This window comes from Paramacrobiotus metropolitanus, unplaced genomic scaffold (assembly GCF_019649055.1).
Source record: "Paramacrobiotus metropolitanus isolate TYO unplaced genomic scaffold, Prichtersi_v1.0 Parri_scaffold0000037, whole genome shotgun sequence".
In the NCBI taxonomy this organism is placed as follows: domain Eukaryota; kingdom Metazoa; phylum Tardigrada; class Eutardigrada; order Parachela; family Macrobiotidae; genus Paramacrobiotus; species Paramacrobiotus metropolitanus.
In genome coordinates, this window is record NW_026570257.1 from 925,824 (window position 1) to 944,463 (window position 18,640).

The following is an 18,640-nucleotide window of genomic DNA, read 5'->3' on the forward strand; positions in this document are numbered from 1 at the left end:
AGCTCACAGGCAGCAATCACAGTGTGTGCTCACTGCTCATCATGCAATATTTACCTAGTTTGTTTATTAGCTTTTATCAACCGGCAAGATAATTTTGTACGGTAATGGGTGCTGCAGACGTGTACGTGTCTGAACGGCATTACATGCTCAGAACTTTTACCAGATGTTTAATGGTCGCACCGTTTTAAAGTGGCAATAGTGACGTCATTCTTCCCCGATAATTTTCAGGGTGTTCAAATCATTTGGGTAAAATGATGAAAATCCGCATCCTACCATACTGTAAAGACCTGCGCAGAAAATTGCGGTTTGTATTACAGATAAAGCCTGTAAACGGGAAAAAATTACATTAGGATACACCGCATATGGTAATCATACTCTTACACGTAAAAGAAGAGAATGTGCAGTCCTATTGGTACGAGAAAAGTTGGCCACAGCGGTACTGAACCGAAATAGGAGACAGTTAGTGGTTTGCAGCGAAGGTACAGAGGTATTTTAACTCGGACACTTAATGCAGTGCGTGCTGCAGCGATTCTTTTACGTTTCGACAGGTCACTACACTACGGATGGAAAAGCACTACTATTTCATGAAGCTAAAATTGCATGCTGTGGTGTCAGTAAACAATCAGCTGTGAGCAATTTCGTTTCCGGTGTAAGAAAATAACACATTTCCTCTAATTATTCAAGGAAGAATAACTTAAGCTAAACAGCTCAAGGCACCAATGCGTAAATTTGAGCGGACACCATTTTCCAGATACAGTCTGACATTTCAGGAAACTCCTGAGACGTCAGACGCATATTTCTGTGTGGAGAGCAGAAAAGATCACGCCATGTAGCGGGAAATTCCATACTATTTCCGTGACGGCATGGTTAAATGGTGCATAATTTCAGTGCAAAGAAAATATCAACACATTAATTCAGTTTCCGGCACAAACCCAGTGTGAGCTTGCATTAGGATGTTGAACTGAAACTTGTTACGGTAGAAAACAGCACGCACAAAGCAGCCATGCAGTTAACAGCAGTGACATGTAAGACTGTATTAGAGCCCCGGTCAGATTTAGGCGGCAATTTCCTGGACGCAGGTGCAACGGCCCATGGGAAATGTGTTTATACACTTTGCTAATTGGTATTGACAGCAGAGTGTATCGCCAGTTTCGCGGATAAGAGGCTTACGTGCCTGCAGACAAAGCGGATAAAACGGGAGACCGTTTCATCACTACAGGGGTTACAATCTTTCATACGTAAACATATTCCCATTATTTCTTGTGCCCCAGATTTAAACTGTTGTTAGAGTTTTTCTGCGCAAAAATACTTATGTACACAAGTTTTCATCAGTTAGCAGCATAAAAACGTCAGCACGTTTCACCAGTAGTGCTTGACCTTTTACCCAAAATGACTACGAATAATTACACTGAATACCTGCTGACGAACAGAAATCATAATGCCGGTTTATTGCTCCTACCGGCGAAGAATATTACGCTGTCCCATCCCGTCGGTTCATCAGTGAGTCTAATCAGTCTGACAGCTGCCACGGTTCTCCTTAACTTCGGCGTGCTGATAATTCTCTTCGTAGAAAAACATCTTCGCACGCCTTTCAACGTGTACATCATTGTACTTTTGTCTAGTAATATTTTGTATGTGGGGCTTAATAACATCCTGATGGTTTTGGCCCCCCATGGACATTGGTGGATAGGCGGCCAGGCGTGCACTCTGAGAATTTACTGCCGATATATTGTTGTCACCATAACGATTCACAGTCACGTTTTAATCAGCATTAACCGTGCGTGGGCGTTGTTCTGGCCGATATCGTACAGACACCATCATACGACGACCGTCGCATGGCTTTTAAGTTTAGGCATGGTGATGTACGTCCATGTTTGCCAGCTTCCTGCATTAATATTGGGTAAGTTAAGTACCCGCAGTCTTACACCGTAATATTACTAAACAAACGTTAGTAATCTATGCGGGTATTCACTACTGTGTTTAGTGTTTTTTAGTAATATTACGATCGTACTTCGTACATATTATATGAACTATTTTTTGCTCATGTGCTTGACATTTATTGCTAATGAAGTACTTCGTTATCAAAACGTTAAAACGAGTACCATCCTGCAGATCTTTAAGATAATACAGACAGCAGCAAAAATTTACGAATGGTTTCAAGTCAGTTTATAGGAGTTCACATAGAACCTAGAAACTTATTTTTTAGATGGTCTTTATTATCGAGTTTCCACGGAAAAGGACTGCCGGTTTAATAGCAAAGCACAGAATGCATGGGCCACGTTTTCGACAGTCTGGGTTTTCGATATGCCCAAAGTGTTCATCCTAGTATGCTATCCCTTCCTACTATGGAAATTTATTCATGTCCGCCGACGACCAGTGCCCGCTGACAAACGAGTGGCTGACGCTCGACGATCGATGGATCTTTTAAAAAGGCGGGACACCGTGGTGCGACCTTTTGTTCTGCTGACCATGTTTACGGCAAGCGCGGCCGTCTGTTGGATACCCATCATGGTGTACTACATCTTGGCTGATCTTGTAGCATCATACAAATCCGACACCTTGGAGACAGCACTGATTCTTCTGTACTCCATTCAGCCCGTCCTGGACCCGGTATTCTTCTGCCTCGGCGTTAGCAACCTGCATAATTACATTGTTGTATTCTGCCAGACGAAATTCGGCATCCGTAAACTGTCTACTTCCAACCTCCGGAAAACCAGGAGCGAGTGCGAAATGGATATTCAGTTTATTGGAAAGCGTAATCTATCACAAGGATGAGATTTTGAGTACAGTGTTTTTGTAAACAGACAAACATTAGCAGCTCTGATATCGGTTTTTGCAAGCACAGTAATATCGTATTACGCGTCTACTATGGAAATACTGCATCAACCACGTACTATACAATACAACTGCGTATATTATTGAAAATACAAAATCCCGCAGTCTTTAATACGGTATGATTTACATATGCGATATGCGCGTAGTGCTATCTACGAGAGTAGTCTCGGAGCTTTCCGTTTTGTCATTGTTGCAAACACAAATTTGATTAGAACACAATTAAGAAAAAATAAAAACATCATAAAAATCCAATTAATAGAGCTTTGGGTGCTTATTCTAAACAGATAATACCTAATGCGCATTTGGTATTCCAGGCAGTTTGTGTTAATGGAGATGCATAGTATGTACTATGTACGCTGCATGTTCCGACAAACACCTGTAGTACCTGCTACTCGTTCTATACAGAGCAAACTTAATTCACGCCACCGATGGGGTCGACAATGCTTTCCTTACTGCAATTAAAAAAAGGTCACAATCGAGATCATACTCGTAGTATAGATCGCTGGATGTCTCAAAATGGTCGATATAAAGCCAATTATTTCGCCAGCTCCAACACAAAAATAACGATGTCCTGATGCTACTCCTGAGCTTATAGCTTTACAATGTCCTCCTTCCTGTGATCGTACTCTAAAAATTATGGACGAGACTGGATAGGAATCTGTCCGACAGCGCCTTCCCTTCGTTAGTTTCCGATTATTTCACACCAGATTTCTTACGTTGACGCACCTGATCTGGCGGAAGCTTGAATAAGATTAGAGCAATTGCATCCGCCAGCGTAGGAAATCCAACGCAAGCGCCGTGCGTACTTTAATTCAGCCGACACCACGGAAATAGCTTGAACAGATCTCACGGCCTCACGGCTTATGACCTCATGGCTGTATCAAGTTATTACCGCTACAGAAATCTCTCTAAAAATTTTGTATGATATTGTATCCGGAAACTGATACAATGGTACTGCACAGGACGATCGTTATTATTATTACAGCAAAGATTTATTATTATCATGCGACTACAGAACGCGGCAATAGTATAGCAGCCGATGCAATTGACCTATCCGAGTATGGCAGTTGAGAGTACAGCTGATTTAGTGCACACTGCACAGTTTTCCTTGTCATGTGCCTATTATATTTTTGTCTTATAGTACGCTGTATCGGCAGTCGGCACTGCCTCTAACAAATAAATGCGAAGCAAATAAGAGTTCTGTCATATTTTGTGCAAGTGCACACTCAAGCACCAAAGCATTAAATTTTCAGAGCGGCACGCGATGATACGATACAAATGATATGAGAAAAATAAAAGACAAGATTTTTCCCGGTTCTCCGTGCATGTGACTATGACTCATACTGAAAACTTTATGACAATTTCACTATAGAGGACATCCACGGATTGCTGACCTATCTCTCCTTCTTGATTCTAATTGCAGCCCCGTATCCACCTCACGTATTACAGTGTAAGAAATGATAAAATCATTCTGTACATAAATCCTTAAAAATTAACGAGTTTTGTCCCTCGCGAATGATGACCGGGCATATCCATCGGAAATGAACGGAAATTTTAGGGCATCCAGTACATTGCTATGCCGCCAATGGCTGTGTGTTTGTGGCGTGATACAAAGTACGTCATTTCTTTTCTTCGACTTCTCTTAAGAAATGCGAAGTTGTGGCGTGTTGTACCATGAATACTCGTACGGATTCATGACACCGGGAGTTCTAAAGGTTACAATGTTTTCGACTGACGGTTAGGCAGATGGGATGCGCTTTACAATTTCCTTTTCCATGTTAGTTGTCCACCGTTATACGGTTATACGTGGAATTTCTAAGCCTACTCGCTCATTTTGTTATCAGACTTTTAACTTTTTAAGAAACATTGAATAACATTGCGAGTGTTTTTAATCGTTGCATTTCTCTTGATCTTGGACAAACTGCTGAAGATTTGATGAATTGATGATACAGTATGTACTGCTTGTTCCCGGTAATGCGCAGGCTGTTCTAAGCTTATGTGGATGTCTGGTATTACCTTGTGGAACTGCATGTCTAAACATGGAAATTAAGTACGCAGACATTTCTTCACCTGTCCGTTACATTTATTACAATACAACGCTGCTGTCAACGACGAAGAATGCTTCAGTACTGCGGTCTGCTTCCGTTTCTAATTTTGTCTCAACGGCAACGCTCACCGGTATGACAGCGGTGACGCTCTTATTAAACATCGGGGTACTCCTTGCTCTTCTTCTAGAAAAACACCTCCGAACGCCATTCAATGTCTACGTTATCGTACTTTGCATAAGCAACATTCTGTACGTCGGTTTTAATAATGTACTAATGATCGTTGCGCCATACGGTAATTGGTGGTTAGGCGATCCGGTGTGTACGTTGCTAGTTTATTGTCGAAATGTTATTGTCGCCATAACGCTCTATAGTCACTTACTGATTAGCACCAATCGCGCCTGGTCTCTGTTTTTGCCCATATCCTACAAGGCGCGCCATACAGCGACGGTGGCATGGATTCTTTGCCTCGGAATGGTGGTTTATGTCCACTTATGCCAACTACCTGGAGTTGTTCTCGGTGAGGAACAGTGTTGATGTAAAAAAGTAGGATCAACATGTACTTCTAGAAACTGTGCCTTTTAAACCGTTTTCTAATGCATGCTTCTACAGTCACGATCAGCTGGTACGGACACATTATGGATTGATAATTTTTCATTAATATCATGTACAAGCTTGTATAAAACAATAATTATCATGTAATCGATTTTTGAGGTATTGTCATGCGAACAACGCGAAGAAGACCGAGTCTCTGATGTCCGGTGCGCGAACCTGTATTGCGAAAATGTTCGGGAATGCGAAGAACGTCAAATTACGTAACAATTGTGATCTCGTATTCATTTTTGTGATTTTTACGTCCTTCTTTTACTGAACACTTCTGTATCTGATAATACAGGCTAATCCTGTATTTTACCATTTTTGTTTCGGGCACTTTTACAATATGAATTCGCGAAACGGACACCAGAGACAAGGTATTCTCGGTGGTGTTCACATTAGAAAACCGCTTTCGTAGCCATGAGGCCCATGACCCATGATCAGTTGGTACAAGCGATGTATGCTATGGATAATAAACTAACATCGAAATGATTTTCTAATAGCTTTTCCAAGAATCGTAAAGAGTCATCAGCAGAGAGTTCGCTCGCGCGCTAACGACGAGGGGTTTCCCTGCCAGAATGGAACCGAAGGGACTGGCCATAGTAGGCAGTAAAAGACCAGACGTTGTTACGCTTATCCCATGGGAGCGTGGTAAGCCACTAGCAATAGACGTGACGTGTGTGGACACTCTGGCAACTTCATATATTGACCGCACATCCGTCAACGTCGGTGCCGCAGCAGAAATGGCCGAAACAAAGAAACTCGCAAAACATGCGTGGCTGCAGCCAAGGTATAACTTCACCCCAGCAGCCTTCGAAGTATATGGACCTTTGGGCGGCGGAGCGATGAAGCTGGTCGATAAAATCGGACACCTCTTAGTGGCCGCTACCGAACAACCACGCGCGAAAGAATTTTTCCGGCAGCGGATCTCTATACAGATTCAAAGAGGAAATGCCATGTGCGTGATGGGGACAATACCGGATCACGAGAAACTAGAGGAAATATTCTTGTTATAACCTCTTAAAACTGCATTGTTGTTTTTGTTCTGTTCATATTGTGTTATGCTGGTATAGACAGGTATTCGTATATAGTTGTCTTACAGATAAGAATCGTAAAAGGTTCTCTGTTTTTTAGATAGCTTGTATTACCGTATGCCGTCCAAAAGAGAATGCCGCCTAAATATTCAAGCTGTGCAGACATGGTATGCGTTTTCCTTGATCTGGGTATTTGATGTGCCAAAAGTCTTCATTCCGCTCTGCTATCCTTTTCTCCTTTGGAAATTTATACGCTTTCGCCAGAGAACCGGACCGACAGACCTGCGAACCGGCGTCCAACAAGCCCAACATATCGAGAAGCGTAAACGGACCGCGACCATTAACCCATTCCTCCTTCTCATGCTTTTTACACTGACTGCCTGCATTTGCTGGATACCCATTACGGTTTACTACATATTAGCGGATATTCTGCGGTCCACCCGGTCGGCGACGTTGGAGACATCGTTGATACTTCTGTATTCTTTGCAGCCGATTCTGGATCCAGTGTTCTTCTGTCTCAGCGTTAGCAATCTGCATAGATACGTTGTATTATCCTGGCGAAAACATGTGAAGAAATGGCGTTTTAATGTTTTACCCTCTAGCGTTTTTCCGTCGAGTTAGAACTGAAGCGAATGTTTTTATTACGACTTGCGTGTTGTCTTACAATGATTTATCACTATTAGCAGACACACAAGATGCGCAGTCGCGTCTCTCCCTTACAATAAAAGTATTAATAATACATGCGTGATTTGCATTCGTGATCCAATCGCATGCATCCCAGAAAAAACCAGGATTTCAATGGGCGTTTCGATATAAAGTATAATTAGTTGCAGCGAGGGTTTTAGTAAAAAACGCAGGGAACAAATTGTGATCGGTGTACTTGGCTTAAGGCTACTTATGCTGCTGGATGTTGAAACCGGAACTACGAGTATCACTTATTAGCTGGATTCGTGCATTTTGAGGTAAATGTTTATTTCCGGTTAGTAGGAATAGCGAATGAGGTTCAGAGATTAACGTAAGATCTCAGAGATATTTTTAGGCGTGACGGAGCCTCAGAATACGGAAGCACTCTGAGAGAATCTAACCCAGGCATAACCGTTCGTCCGTAAATAAAAGGCCAAGCAAATTGAGTCTACGCTATTAATGCGATGACTGCAGACCCTTTGTTTTACTAGTACCTGAGTAGTACTTTGTAGAATAAGTAATATGGTCGTGAGCTCAAGAGTTACAAAATTAAACAAAAAATTTTAAGTTTTTTCTTTTATTTTTAATTTTTTTAGAGCCGATTTTTCATCAAGGCAGGCCGCTTTCCTAACGTGACCGATATGATTTGATATGACGACATGACCTGTGGGCAGCGGGCACATGATGGGATCTATTTTACTAAGGGATTAATTTATTTAATGATAGTGACCCGACCAATAAAGGCCAAGCACATGCACGCACATGAATTGCTTCTGTAATTATGTTACGACAGCTCGAAAAACATTTTTCAGATCATTAGCGTAATTGGGTGTAGAAAATCTTAATTTACGTTCTGAATATCTCCCATAAACCTGCTAGTATTTTAAATCAACAGTGTTGGTTTAAATTACTAAAGTAGTAGAACGAACATTGGTGTTGGTCCAACACTAATGTTTTGCGAGAGGGATCCGTAAATTCGCAAACGATTTCGTTCGCAAACCGAGCTGTTCAAAACTGGATTCACTGCGCTTTTCAATGGGCGGGATTGGTTAAGTTTAGGAAGAACCTGACGCTGAACCGTGTAAACTCTAACGTGTAATCCCTCTTCTCAGAACGCTTAAAAGGCTTAAAAAACGCTTAAAAACGGTGTAGGTGTAGTGCTTAAAAAAGTGCTTAAGTAGGTGTCGTGCTTAAAAAACTTAGAAAATACATAAATTATCAGAGAAAGCAGTCAGAATTGCCTCACGATGAATTTCAATTCAATAAATAACATGATGTTGCGTGGAAAATTTTGAACAATTTGTCAGGATTGAGAGCAACAGATTTTAAAATTGCTGCCCAAATTGCACAATACAGGTAAGTACTCGTACTAGAAATGTCGTATCTATATTTTGCAATAAATTTTCTACGTGAGCCACTAAAATTAGATATACGTTAGTACCATTAATCACCACCGGTCATGTGCCTGTCAGACAATCTCGTAATATTGCAAATTACAAGCTTTGTACAAAGGAGCAACATTAAAAAGCACGATCAAAACAATGCCGCGCTTAAGCAGTACTGAACGCACTGTATGCTTTCTTTACTGTGAATTGTATCCATTGAAGAATGAGCACAAATCAACTGTAAAGCACTGCTTCAGAGCGGCACTGATCAATTTACTCACACCGGCATTTTGTCAGACGAAAAAGACTGTGTATGAATAATCATATCTGTGCTTAACAATTAACGAATAATAAATTCACGTTGTCCATAGTTAAAACGGCAATTTAAATGTCACTATACAATACTAGTTATATCAAATGCCCAATGTCGGTAACAATAATGTTACGCGTATTTGCGCAAGTGCATGACAGTAATTCATACACCTGCACATATAACAAACGCTTCCTCTCACACAAGGATTTTCAACATAACAGCAAACTTTTGCACATGTGTACGTTGAATGATTACCAGCATCATGCACAATATGTCCCGAATAGATTTTATTATTTCATTTATCATTTTTGCTGTGTTAAGGAGCACTGTCGTTGAACCATCTTCTTTACCAACTGGAATAGCATCAGTAAGTACAGTTCCGGCGTTTTACAAACTGCATTGTGTTTTATAAAGTCAACAACGCGGCCTGGTTGTTGTTCAATATAGACCGAATTGTTTCTGCAAAAATACGGATATCTGCATAAAGGTCATTCAGAAATGGGCAGTTTGGTGCACCGGTCACACATGGAAGCAGCAATCCGAAAGTACCAAGGGTTCATGAAACTGCCAGTGACGGGTAAAATTTCATTTTTAACAAATAAATTGCATAAAATATTGATGTCATATATAGCAGCGGTCTCCTAAACATAAGGCAACGTAGCGCCACTGTTGAGGTCACAGTCAGGCAAGTGGCTAAGTAGCGCGCTAGCGCAACGCTTTAGGGCTCGTAGGTTCAAACCAGACTCCATAGACCATAGGCTGCTAGATTTTTTTCGGTTGATCGTCCTTTAAAAACCAGTGTTCTGTAGCTCTGACGAAAAAGCAAAAATTTTAAGTTTTTCGCTTGTTAAACACCGATTTCTTATGATTGCTGCCCTAGAAACTTTGCACACTAGATCGAGTCAGCAATCTCAGCATGCAAAGCAAATTTAACGGTCGATTTCTACCAAGCAACCGTTGTATTCAAATATGTAATACTGATATACTCGGAAACCGTTTCTTAAAATTTTAGCTATCAGTTACACATCCATTAAGCATCGTAAATATCAGAATTATTTTGCTTTTTCTTTTGTGCTATAGGTCGTTCGTTTTCATCTTCTTTAAGTACGTACACATACTCGTATCAATATGTAGAACAGTAGAAGCACTCGTTAAAAAGTTACTAACGTTTTCATGCTGTTACGAAACTAGGTATACTTGACCAAGCCACTGCAAAAAAGATGATATCACCACGTTGCGGTGTTCCCGACTTCGTAGCCGACGAGCCAGGAGCACGGACGAAACGTTATGCACTTTTGCCAAGTCAAGATCGCTGGCTCACTAGACACCTGACATGGACGGTGTCCAAGATGACTGACCGATTATACCGATTTCAAGTCGAACCTGAAATCGACAAGGCGCTGCAGGTACCGGCACACAGTATACTCACATCCTACTGTGTGTTTATTTGCCAGCTTTGTCCCATTAGGATGATACATGACTAGCAGGTTTCTTCCAGGTGTGGTCGGGCCACACCAATCTCATATTCACTAAAGCCACTGAAGGAAGTAAAGCTGACATCGATATCAGATTCGAGGAACGCGATCACCAGGATGAATTTCCTTTCGATCCCAAAGTCCTGGCGCACCGCCTTTTATCCTAAGTAAGGCATTTGATGTTACGTCTTGTGTTATTTTTTCATGTACATAGAACGCAGAAGCTTTGCAAACAACGGTACGTACGAAAAACGTGCGCGCGCAAATTAAACTTTACCATCAAGATCAGTAATAGAAGGAGTGCGAAGTAGATGCCTGTTATTCCTTTTTGCTCGTTCGAGTCCGTTTGTAAGAAAAATTCTGGCAAATACTGTCTAGGTTTCCGTTAACTAAGATACAATTTTTGCAGTGCACGGGACCGCCGAGGACAGGTACATTTCAATGATGATCAAATATGGAAAGTGGCTTTTGGAGGTATTAGCTGCTTGTGTGCTTTCCGTCTGTGCTGTAGATACCACTTAAAAAAGCTGCTTACCTGTAGATACTCATTTCGGTTACGTTGCTGCTCACGAGTTCGGACACACGCTTGGACTGCGTCATTCCGATCACGAAAATTCCATCATGTTCCCCACATATCCAGGCTACCAAGCTCAATTCGAGTATTTCGTCTTACATGAGGATGATATTGCCGGCATCCAGGCTCTTTACGGACGCCCGGATAAGCCAGGTGTTTTACGTCGTACAGACTGTATGATACAGTCCTATCTGTACATTTGAGAAAGTAGCGTACAAACCGCTCACTTTCGCTTTATTAAGATTCTGTAAAATACAAGTTTCAAATTTTAATAACTGTTTGAATAGCCGTGTTCTCCTTTGCAGCTATAGGGACACGGGACTCCTTCTATGGCATATTCGGTAAAGACTTCAGTTTGTCTGATGAAGATGACCTGTTCTCCAAGAACGACGCGGATGTTCATTAATTCTTACCTTGCTAACGCAATGAGCATGACATACAAAGTGTGATAGAATTACATGTGTTGCTGTATATTTATATTTTGAAATGCCGATGGACGAGGATAACGCCGCGGATCATACCTACCGACATACCTAAATTTCTCCCTGATGCATATTCCGGGACGTGCAAAAAACTACGAACACGGGAGCAATATAACAAACATTGAAAAACCGTTTCTTTTCACTGTTTCTTTGTGACTTATATTGGTACAGTACTTTCTGTACTCGTAGCCTATAGATAAGGCCAATGTCAAAAGTAAGAAAGAAATTTTGGAAGAAAGAACTTTTATGTGGCCAAAAGTAAGAAAGAAGTGGTTAGTGCAATTTATAATTTTATAAAAACATGTACATCGTACCCATGTTTATATCAAAGAAGCAGCGGCAATGCGCTGAACACAAGAAAATTAATGGCTTTGCATCTGCAGACTTTATGGATTGCGTTGCTTACACTGTACACACAGGTGCATCGCATCTTTACGTAACGATTGTGCTATCTACGCCGGGAGAGGGCAGACTTATGCCCGCGTGCCCGTCAGCTGTACTGGTCTAGACTGGGAAAATTTGTTGTTTTGAGGATGATCATAAGAAATCAGACCAGAATCAGACCAGAGTGTCACCGCAACAATGCTTTACTCAGCATGTTATTTGCCGCTTTGATATGGCCAAGGTATATAAGAGATAAATATCTTTATACCGAGATATCTTTATAGATATGGCCTTGCTTCCCGCTCTTCGGTGCACAGTGCATACTATTGTGGTTGTATCCAGTTCATAGTTCCAGTGAGCCAGCCAGCAGCACACGTTTCACGAAAAGCGCGTAATGTATTGCGCTGTATTGTGCATAACATAGTTAATAAAGTTAATTTGTGTTGTACTGTACATAATTTTATTTTAATGGGCAATAGCCACCAAGATAACAATGATTGCAAAGCGCCGGTACACTACTTGCTAGTTAAAATTTAAACATTAAAAAACAACCAAAATCTCTATCTTCTCTTGGATTAAAAGGCAACGTGCTCAAGACAGCCGTGGCATTTCCTTTTACAACAGCGAGACTGAAGCGCTGCTTAAGAAAAGCAGTAGAACGCGCTTCTCCAGTTAAATCACGAATTTTACGGCCCATGAAATGCAACAGTTCACTCAGAGCGGGGCTAAATACTCCCAACGTCTCAATCGCTAAAGGGTAAAAAAAGTATCCACTTCCCAAAAACGAATATGTCCGCCGTTTAGAATTTTCTGCAAGCTGAGCCACGTGTCCAGGTTTCTTCGAACTGCCGGTGACATGCGAGTCTGCGACCGTGCACCAACTGGTTACATCCCAGACCAGCGGTTTTCCTTGGCGGATAGGAATCATAATGAAGCGGTTTTCCTTGGCGGATAGGTACATAATAAATTAGCATCAACAAAATTTCTTTCTTACTTTTGACTGGAGAAATTTCTTTCTTACTATTGACCTAAGAAAACTTCTTTCTTACTTTTGGCCACATAAAAGTTCTTTCTTCCAAAATTTCTTTCTTACTTTTGACATTGGCCTATAGATAATCGATCCTAACGGTAAGCGTATGTACTCGTACGTATGCAGGTAGTGTTCGTGCTGGTACCTGCTTCATCTGAAAAGAAGCAAAATCAATGGAGTTGGCGTTAATTGGGGAAAATGCATTTACACTTATTCTATATATGCACTCAATATACAGTGCAACAGTATTGTGTTTCAAAAATCCAGAATTCACCTTTTGTAATGTCACGACGTTGTAAACTTATACTTAATCTGGGTCGCTTAGTGTTTGATATTAGAAAATCAAGCCGTTTGCCGGCTCACGAAACTTCTTCGTACAACAAACAAGCGAAACCGTCATCATTGCTTCACGATGAACTCCTGATCAAATCAAACAGCGCAGTAGTACGCCGGAATTTCTGAATCATTTACTGATTCTAAGCAGATTTAGGACAGATTTTTGAGCCGCTGACTAATTGACGATGTAAGCAACCGTATTACCGTATATGGTAGTAAATCTTTATATAAGCCACGTTTCAAATTCACGCCGGTCACGCGGTTGTCATAAGATTTTGTATTTGAACAATTGATACAGCATGGGAAAGCCGTAATTAAATGTACTTGTGCCCGCTTAGTCACATCGCTATTTTGTAGGACGAGAAAGATACGTATCTGTAGTAACTGACGCACAACAAACTCACGCCGCCCATAAATACAATTTTACGACGCCACCCAGTATCAAGTGATAATGCCGGTAATATTATTACCTGCGCGAATGCATGGCAGTAGTTTACTTGTATATATAAGAATTATTTCCAAATTATTTCCAGATTTCAGAATTTGGTTCATAAATCATAGCCATACACATTCCACGGTTCTCACATCCCAGTAACGCACAGAACATGACTCGAATTTATTTTCATGTTTTATTTATGGTCTGCGTTGTAATCAGAGAAAGTGTTGTCCATTCCGCTCCCTTACCTACGGGAGCAGCATCAGTGAGTGCACTTTAGACGCTTCCCAAATTCCTCCAGTTTAAATAGATCTGGTTTTCACTACAGACCCAATCATTCCTGCAAAAGTACGGCTATTTGCATAAAGGTCATCCAGAAATGGGACGTTTGGTGCATCGGTCACACGTTGAGACAGCAATTCGGAAGTATCAGGCGTTCATGAAGCTGCCAGTGACCGGTAAAGTTTTGCTCTATGATAAACTGGTTCCAGATATCCGTAATAATACCACATTTGCACGTTATCGAAAACCGGGTTTTATTAGTCTGTAGTCTGTATATTGAGTAGTTTTAGTATTTAATTATTTTGTCTTTACGTATTTCAGTTGTTTATCTTTGCAAATTTGCACACAGCATGTCAAGCGAATTGCGCTTTAATACCAACTTCAGTAGAACTGCCCAACTTGCAGTTAGTACGACCGTACAATTCGGTACTTCTACACTTATTGAATCAACTACTGATAATGCGTTTACGAGTGCAAATGTTCTCTAGCAGTTGTGATCATTCATTAGGTGTAATTGACGACGCCACTGCAAAAATGATGGCAACACCCCGTTGCGGTGTTCCCGACGTCTTTGCAGACGAACAGGTAGCGCGAGCAAAGCGATACGCGTTTTCCCAGAGAGGAGGTCGCTGGCGCAATCGTCATCTTACATGGACCGTATCCAAAATGACCAACCAGTTGTACCGGTTTCAAGTAGAAGCCGAAGTCGACAAGGCGCTGCAGGTACCGGCGTATACTGTAGACTGCAAAAAAAAGGTCACTTTTGCCTTGTGCTTTATTTGAGTTGTTTGGTAGCTTTCCATTACAGTAACCGTTTACTTTTCAGGTGTGGTCGGATCACACAAATTTCGTATTCACAAAAGCCAGCAGAGGAAGTAAAGGTGACATCGATATCCGATTCGAAGAAGGCAATCACCACGACGACAATCCCTTTGACTCAATTACTCTGGCGCACGCTTTTTTTCCACAGTAAGGCACATGATTTTACGCACCGAAATTTTGGGCGCCTGTTGTTGTCATCCAGAATAAAAATTTGTGGCATGAGTGCCAGCGCGGCAATGCCGATAGCTTGCGTCTTGCTGCTTCTGTCTCCTGCAGTTCCGATAATAGTAAAACATTTCGTATATTTGTTTTAAGTTCGTAATCTAAATTTTCCAGTGCAGACAAGCGAGGACAAGTGCACTTCAATGACGATACCAGCTGGAAAACGGCATATGGAGGTACTTACTGTATATAGTATATACGGAGTACTCCTAGAGTAGCATTTGTTGCTGTGCGTCTGTGTACAGTTGCAATTGTACTAAAACGTGAACGGAAACTGCTACGCCTAGACACTCATTTTCGGTACGTTGCTGCCCATGAATTCGGTCACACGCTTGGGTTGGATCATTCCGATTATGAAAACTCCCTCATGTTTCCCCACTATCCTGGTTACCGGGCTGAGTTCGAGTATCTGACCTTACATGAGGATGATATTGCCGGAATTCAAGCTCTTTACAGAGACCCATATAAACCAGGTATGCTACATGCAAAATGTTAACAACTGTTACTATGTAGTAATATGTACTAGTACGATACTATAATTATACATTTCACGAAGTACGTACCACATACGTAGCATATAAAGCGAACGCACAGCGGATATAAAGCCAACTCTTTGCAGCCACAACGACACGTAACCCGTTCTACGGCATATTTGACAAAGACTTCAGTCTCCCGTTTGACTTTGATGAAGACGACACTGTTCTCGACGACGGCTCGGATGGGGTATTTACTAACAGTTTTTACGGCTTGGACGATAGACCGTTCGACTTGAAGACCGACAGTAGGTTTCACACGCTGCAGCCAGATTATTGACAATGGGACCGTGAATACTGGGTTGATCCATCATGTTTAGTATTCGTCTATCGTTGATATCGTAAGTACAGGATTGATATGTCATTTTTAGATGGAACACATTCGAAAAGTCGTCCCATTAAACGGAAGCCGGTCATCGCGAAACAGTCACGATCCGATTGCGATCGGCCGTCAGCCAGCGCCTTCCTTTTAATTATTGGGTTTCTGCTGGTTTGCACTCAATGAATTGCCTGCTTTTTTGAACTATGATTACGCCGAACGCGATCACCCGCACTTCGATATTTTCAGACTTCCCATTTCGAACCTGCCCTCATTCTTCCATCAATACATTATTTGCTGACGCGCTGCTGTACAGAATTATAAATTTTGTATTTTGATGAATAATTTACGATGTTTATTACTTCGACGACATGGGCGATACCGTTCCGTGACATCTGCAGAGTGCAGAGACACGCTGAAAACCATGACTCAACGGCAGTACTGTGCTTGTATTGTACATAATACAGCTTTAAATATCATTGGTGTAATAGGTACGATTTAGATACTCAGTTGCGATTTAGTACTTACGAGTTCCCCTGACTGGCTATTCAATAAAGCGCTTAGTCCAATTCTTTTCATTCGGACAAAGATTACTTCACGCACAACGGGTTCTCTTAAAAATTATTTGAAGTTTCTGGTAAAATGGCGAATGTACGGACCGCGAGATGTAGCTTGTGTTAATTGTAACTTGTAAGTATCCATAAGTAAGCTTGTTTGCATGTTCACTGTACAAAAAGCCTCGCACGTAAATCAATGAGTGAACTCAAAAGTCGAGGCAGGGTTACCTGACATGATAATGAATCATGATTGACTTCACGGATGACTTCACGGATGTTACAGCGCGGTATAACCTCCGGAAGCCAAAAAGAATCGAAGCCAAGGCGAAGAAGAAGATCGGGGAAGGCACGTTGGCCATGCGTTTGAGGGACATTTTCGAGCGCATACAAAACGTTAATATGCAGATACTCAGCGTTGATGGTGTTGGTTTTTTCAAATTTGCTCTCCGAATGGTGGATCTGTCGTAATCTTAACGTTGTTTTTGTAGCGACCAGACGTTGAAGTCCCGTTAAACGGGTTGTCTGCTCTTGATGTAATAATAATAATAATAATAATAATGATAGCAAAAGGTCACTCCGATTTGGTTATGTCTAGCACCGAAGAATTTTTTGAATTTTTTTTATTGAAGGTGTGTTGAATTATTAACTTGAATTTATATTTACATTTGTTTGTGATTTTGTCTATTTAAAGTTGAATCATAATAAGACATTAATTTGGTTTATTCGAGTCTCAAAATTGCTTTAATTCCCGAGAATTGTTTTGGTTGGGTTATGAATTGTCAGCCAACAGACAGTGCGGCGCTTTGGTTAGGAACATTTCGAGTTGTGTTATTGTTGTTTTCGAGATGTAATTCGAGTTGTATTACAGAATCTCTAGTTGTCTATCCTTCGGCATTTATTTGCGGCCGTTGGCGCCCTTCTTCCCAGCTGCCGCCCTTTTGGGAGCAACAGGCTGCGCGGCCAGGATTTGGGGAGCTCCAACACCGGGGGGAACGTAGTCAGCAGGGGGAGTGTCAAAGAGGGGCTGGTCAGTGTACAAGCGGGAGTTGGCGAAGTTCTCGTACTGGGCGAACCTGCAAAAGGAATAGCGGTTCAGCGGAGTGCCGCCTGCACAGAAAAGTATACTAGATGACAAGGTTATTTAAAACTAGTTTCATCAATACTAGTTTCATGCTGCCAAAAAAACTGTTCTATGTTCCAAAACTGGTTGAATAAGTGTTGGGCTTACTTTTGGCAGTCGACGTTGAAGAAGTAGTCGCAGATGAGGGTGACCTGGTTGAAGACGGTGCTGTTGACGCAGAGGTAACTGGTCTGGTTGCCGTTGATGTCGCAGCGGTGGAAGACTTGGCACTGGGCCTCCGTGTCGGCGTAGAATCCCGGCTGCTTCTTGCTCTGACAGCTGAATCCCGTCTGCGGGATGGTGTTGTAGTTGGGGTACTGGTTGGCGTCCCGGTTGGCCAGGATGGCCTGCACTTCCGCCGCGTTCAGCGCCGGCTTCAACAGGTCCCACACGAACTGCTGCTGGGCAGCCACACACGCAGCCAGGCACACCAAGACGACGGCTTTCATCATTTTTTAGAGTTTTCCGTGGGATTAAGTTGAACGCGCCGGCTAAACACTGCTGAAGTGCTACTGAGAAGGTGGTACGTACCATTCCCTATCATGATGGGAGCGTTTTATATGCACAGCGCGATCACAGTATGCTTGCTATGAGAGAGCAGACTGCTCTGGGCGTGTGTTATTTAATTGAATTAATCAGTTTAGTTACTTCTCGATAGCAATGATCTTGGTCAGAATTCATTAACAAGGGTTTTAACAAATAACAATGCACCAGTCAGTCATTAAGCAACGAGGAACAAAATTTGGCAAAGCGATCAATCGAATGTGAAAACCCGCCAGATTCCATAAGTTGAGTCACGGCTGATGGATTGCAGTTCGTAGTTCGTACAGACGAACCGAACGAACAGACATAACAGAGACTGAGAGACATTTGACATAATTAAAGGCATAATCAGCATTGTATTCAATATATCATGTATGTTGCGATTTTAAGTTTCAATACCCTAGATAAGTAATTAACTTAATTTGGCATATGATGATTAGCAGGTGGCAAGTGTCGTTCATGAAGCACCAACCAGGCACCGAAGAAACCTTCAGTTTTCACGGTAGAACATACAGTACTGCGCATTTATACTATGTAGTAGTTCTATATAATTATGCGGCATTCGCACGGCGACGTTAATTATGGACACATTACTGTCACACATCCAAAATTAAGCATTTTGAAGTATTTTCAAA

General features: G+C 41.7%; 3 protein-coding genes across 4 annotated transcripts; 2 read left to right on the forward strand and 1 right to left on the reverse strand.

Moving 5' to 3' along the window:
* The first annotated feature begins 1,236 nt into the window (after positions 1 to 1,236).
* On the forward strand, positions 1,237 to 2,860 carry LOC129589893 (kiSS-1 receptor-like). The gene is made up of 2 exons (XM_055484796.1): positions 1,237 to 1,900; positions 2,207 to 2,860. The coding sequence occupies exons 1-2, from the start codon at positions 1,390 to 1,392 to the stop codon at positions 2,773 to 2,775; spliced, it is 1,080 nt and encodes a 359-aa protein (XP_055340771.1). The 5' UTR covers positions 1,237 to 1,389; the 3' UTR covers positions 2,776 to 2,860.
* Positions 2,861 to 13,659: 10,799 nt separating this feature from the next.
* LOC129589795 (interstitial collagenase-like) lies at positions 13,660 to 16,336 on the forward strand. Of its 2 annotated transcripts, none has more exons than XM_055484666.1 (8): positions 13,660 to 13,872; positions 13,936 to 14,065; positions 14,398 to 14,612; positions 14,716 to 14,858; positions 15,048 to 15,109; positions 15,179 to 15,406; positions 15,553 to 15,714; positions 15,838 to 16,336. In XM_055484666.1, exons 1-8 carry the CDS (start codon positions 13,777 to 13,779, stop codon positions 15,969 to 15,971), a joined length of 1,170 nt encoding a protein of 389 aa, XP_055340641.1. In that variant the 5' UTR covers positions 13,660 to 13,776; the 3' UTR covers positions 15,972 to 16,336. The 2 variants fall into 2 exon arrangements, with proteins under 2 accessions (XP_055340641.1, XP_055340642.1); XM_055484667.1 differs by having other exon boundaries at positions 15,221 to 15,406.
* Positions 16,337 to 17,055: 719 nt separating this feature from the next.
* Positions 17,056 to 17,994, reverse strand: LOC129589796 (U-scoloptoxin(01)-Er1a-like). Its single transcript, XM_055484668.1, has 2 exons — positions 17,571 to 17,994; positions 17,056 to 17,415 (listed from the first exon to the last, which is right to left on the reverse strand). Exons 1-2 carry the CDS (start codon positions 17,912 to 17,914, stop codon positions 17,238 to 17,240), a joined length of 522 nt encoding a protein of 173 aa, XP_055340643.1. The 5' UTR covers positions 17,915 to 17,994; the 3' UTR covers positions 17,056 to 17,237.
* Between the last annotated feature and the right edge of the window lie 646 nt (positions 17,995 to 18,640).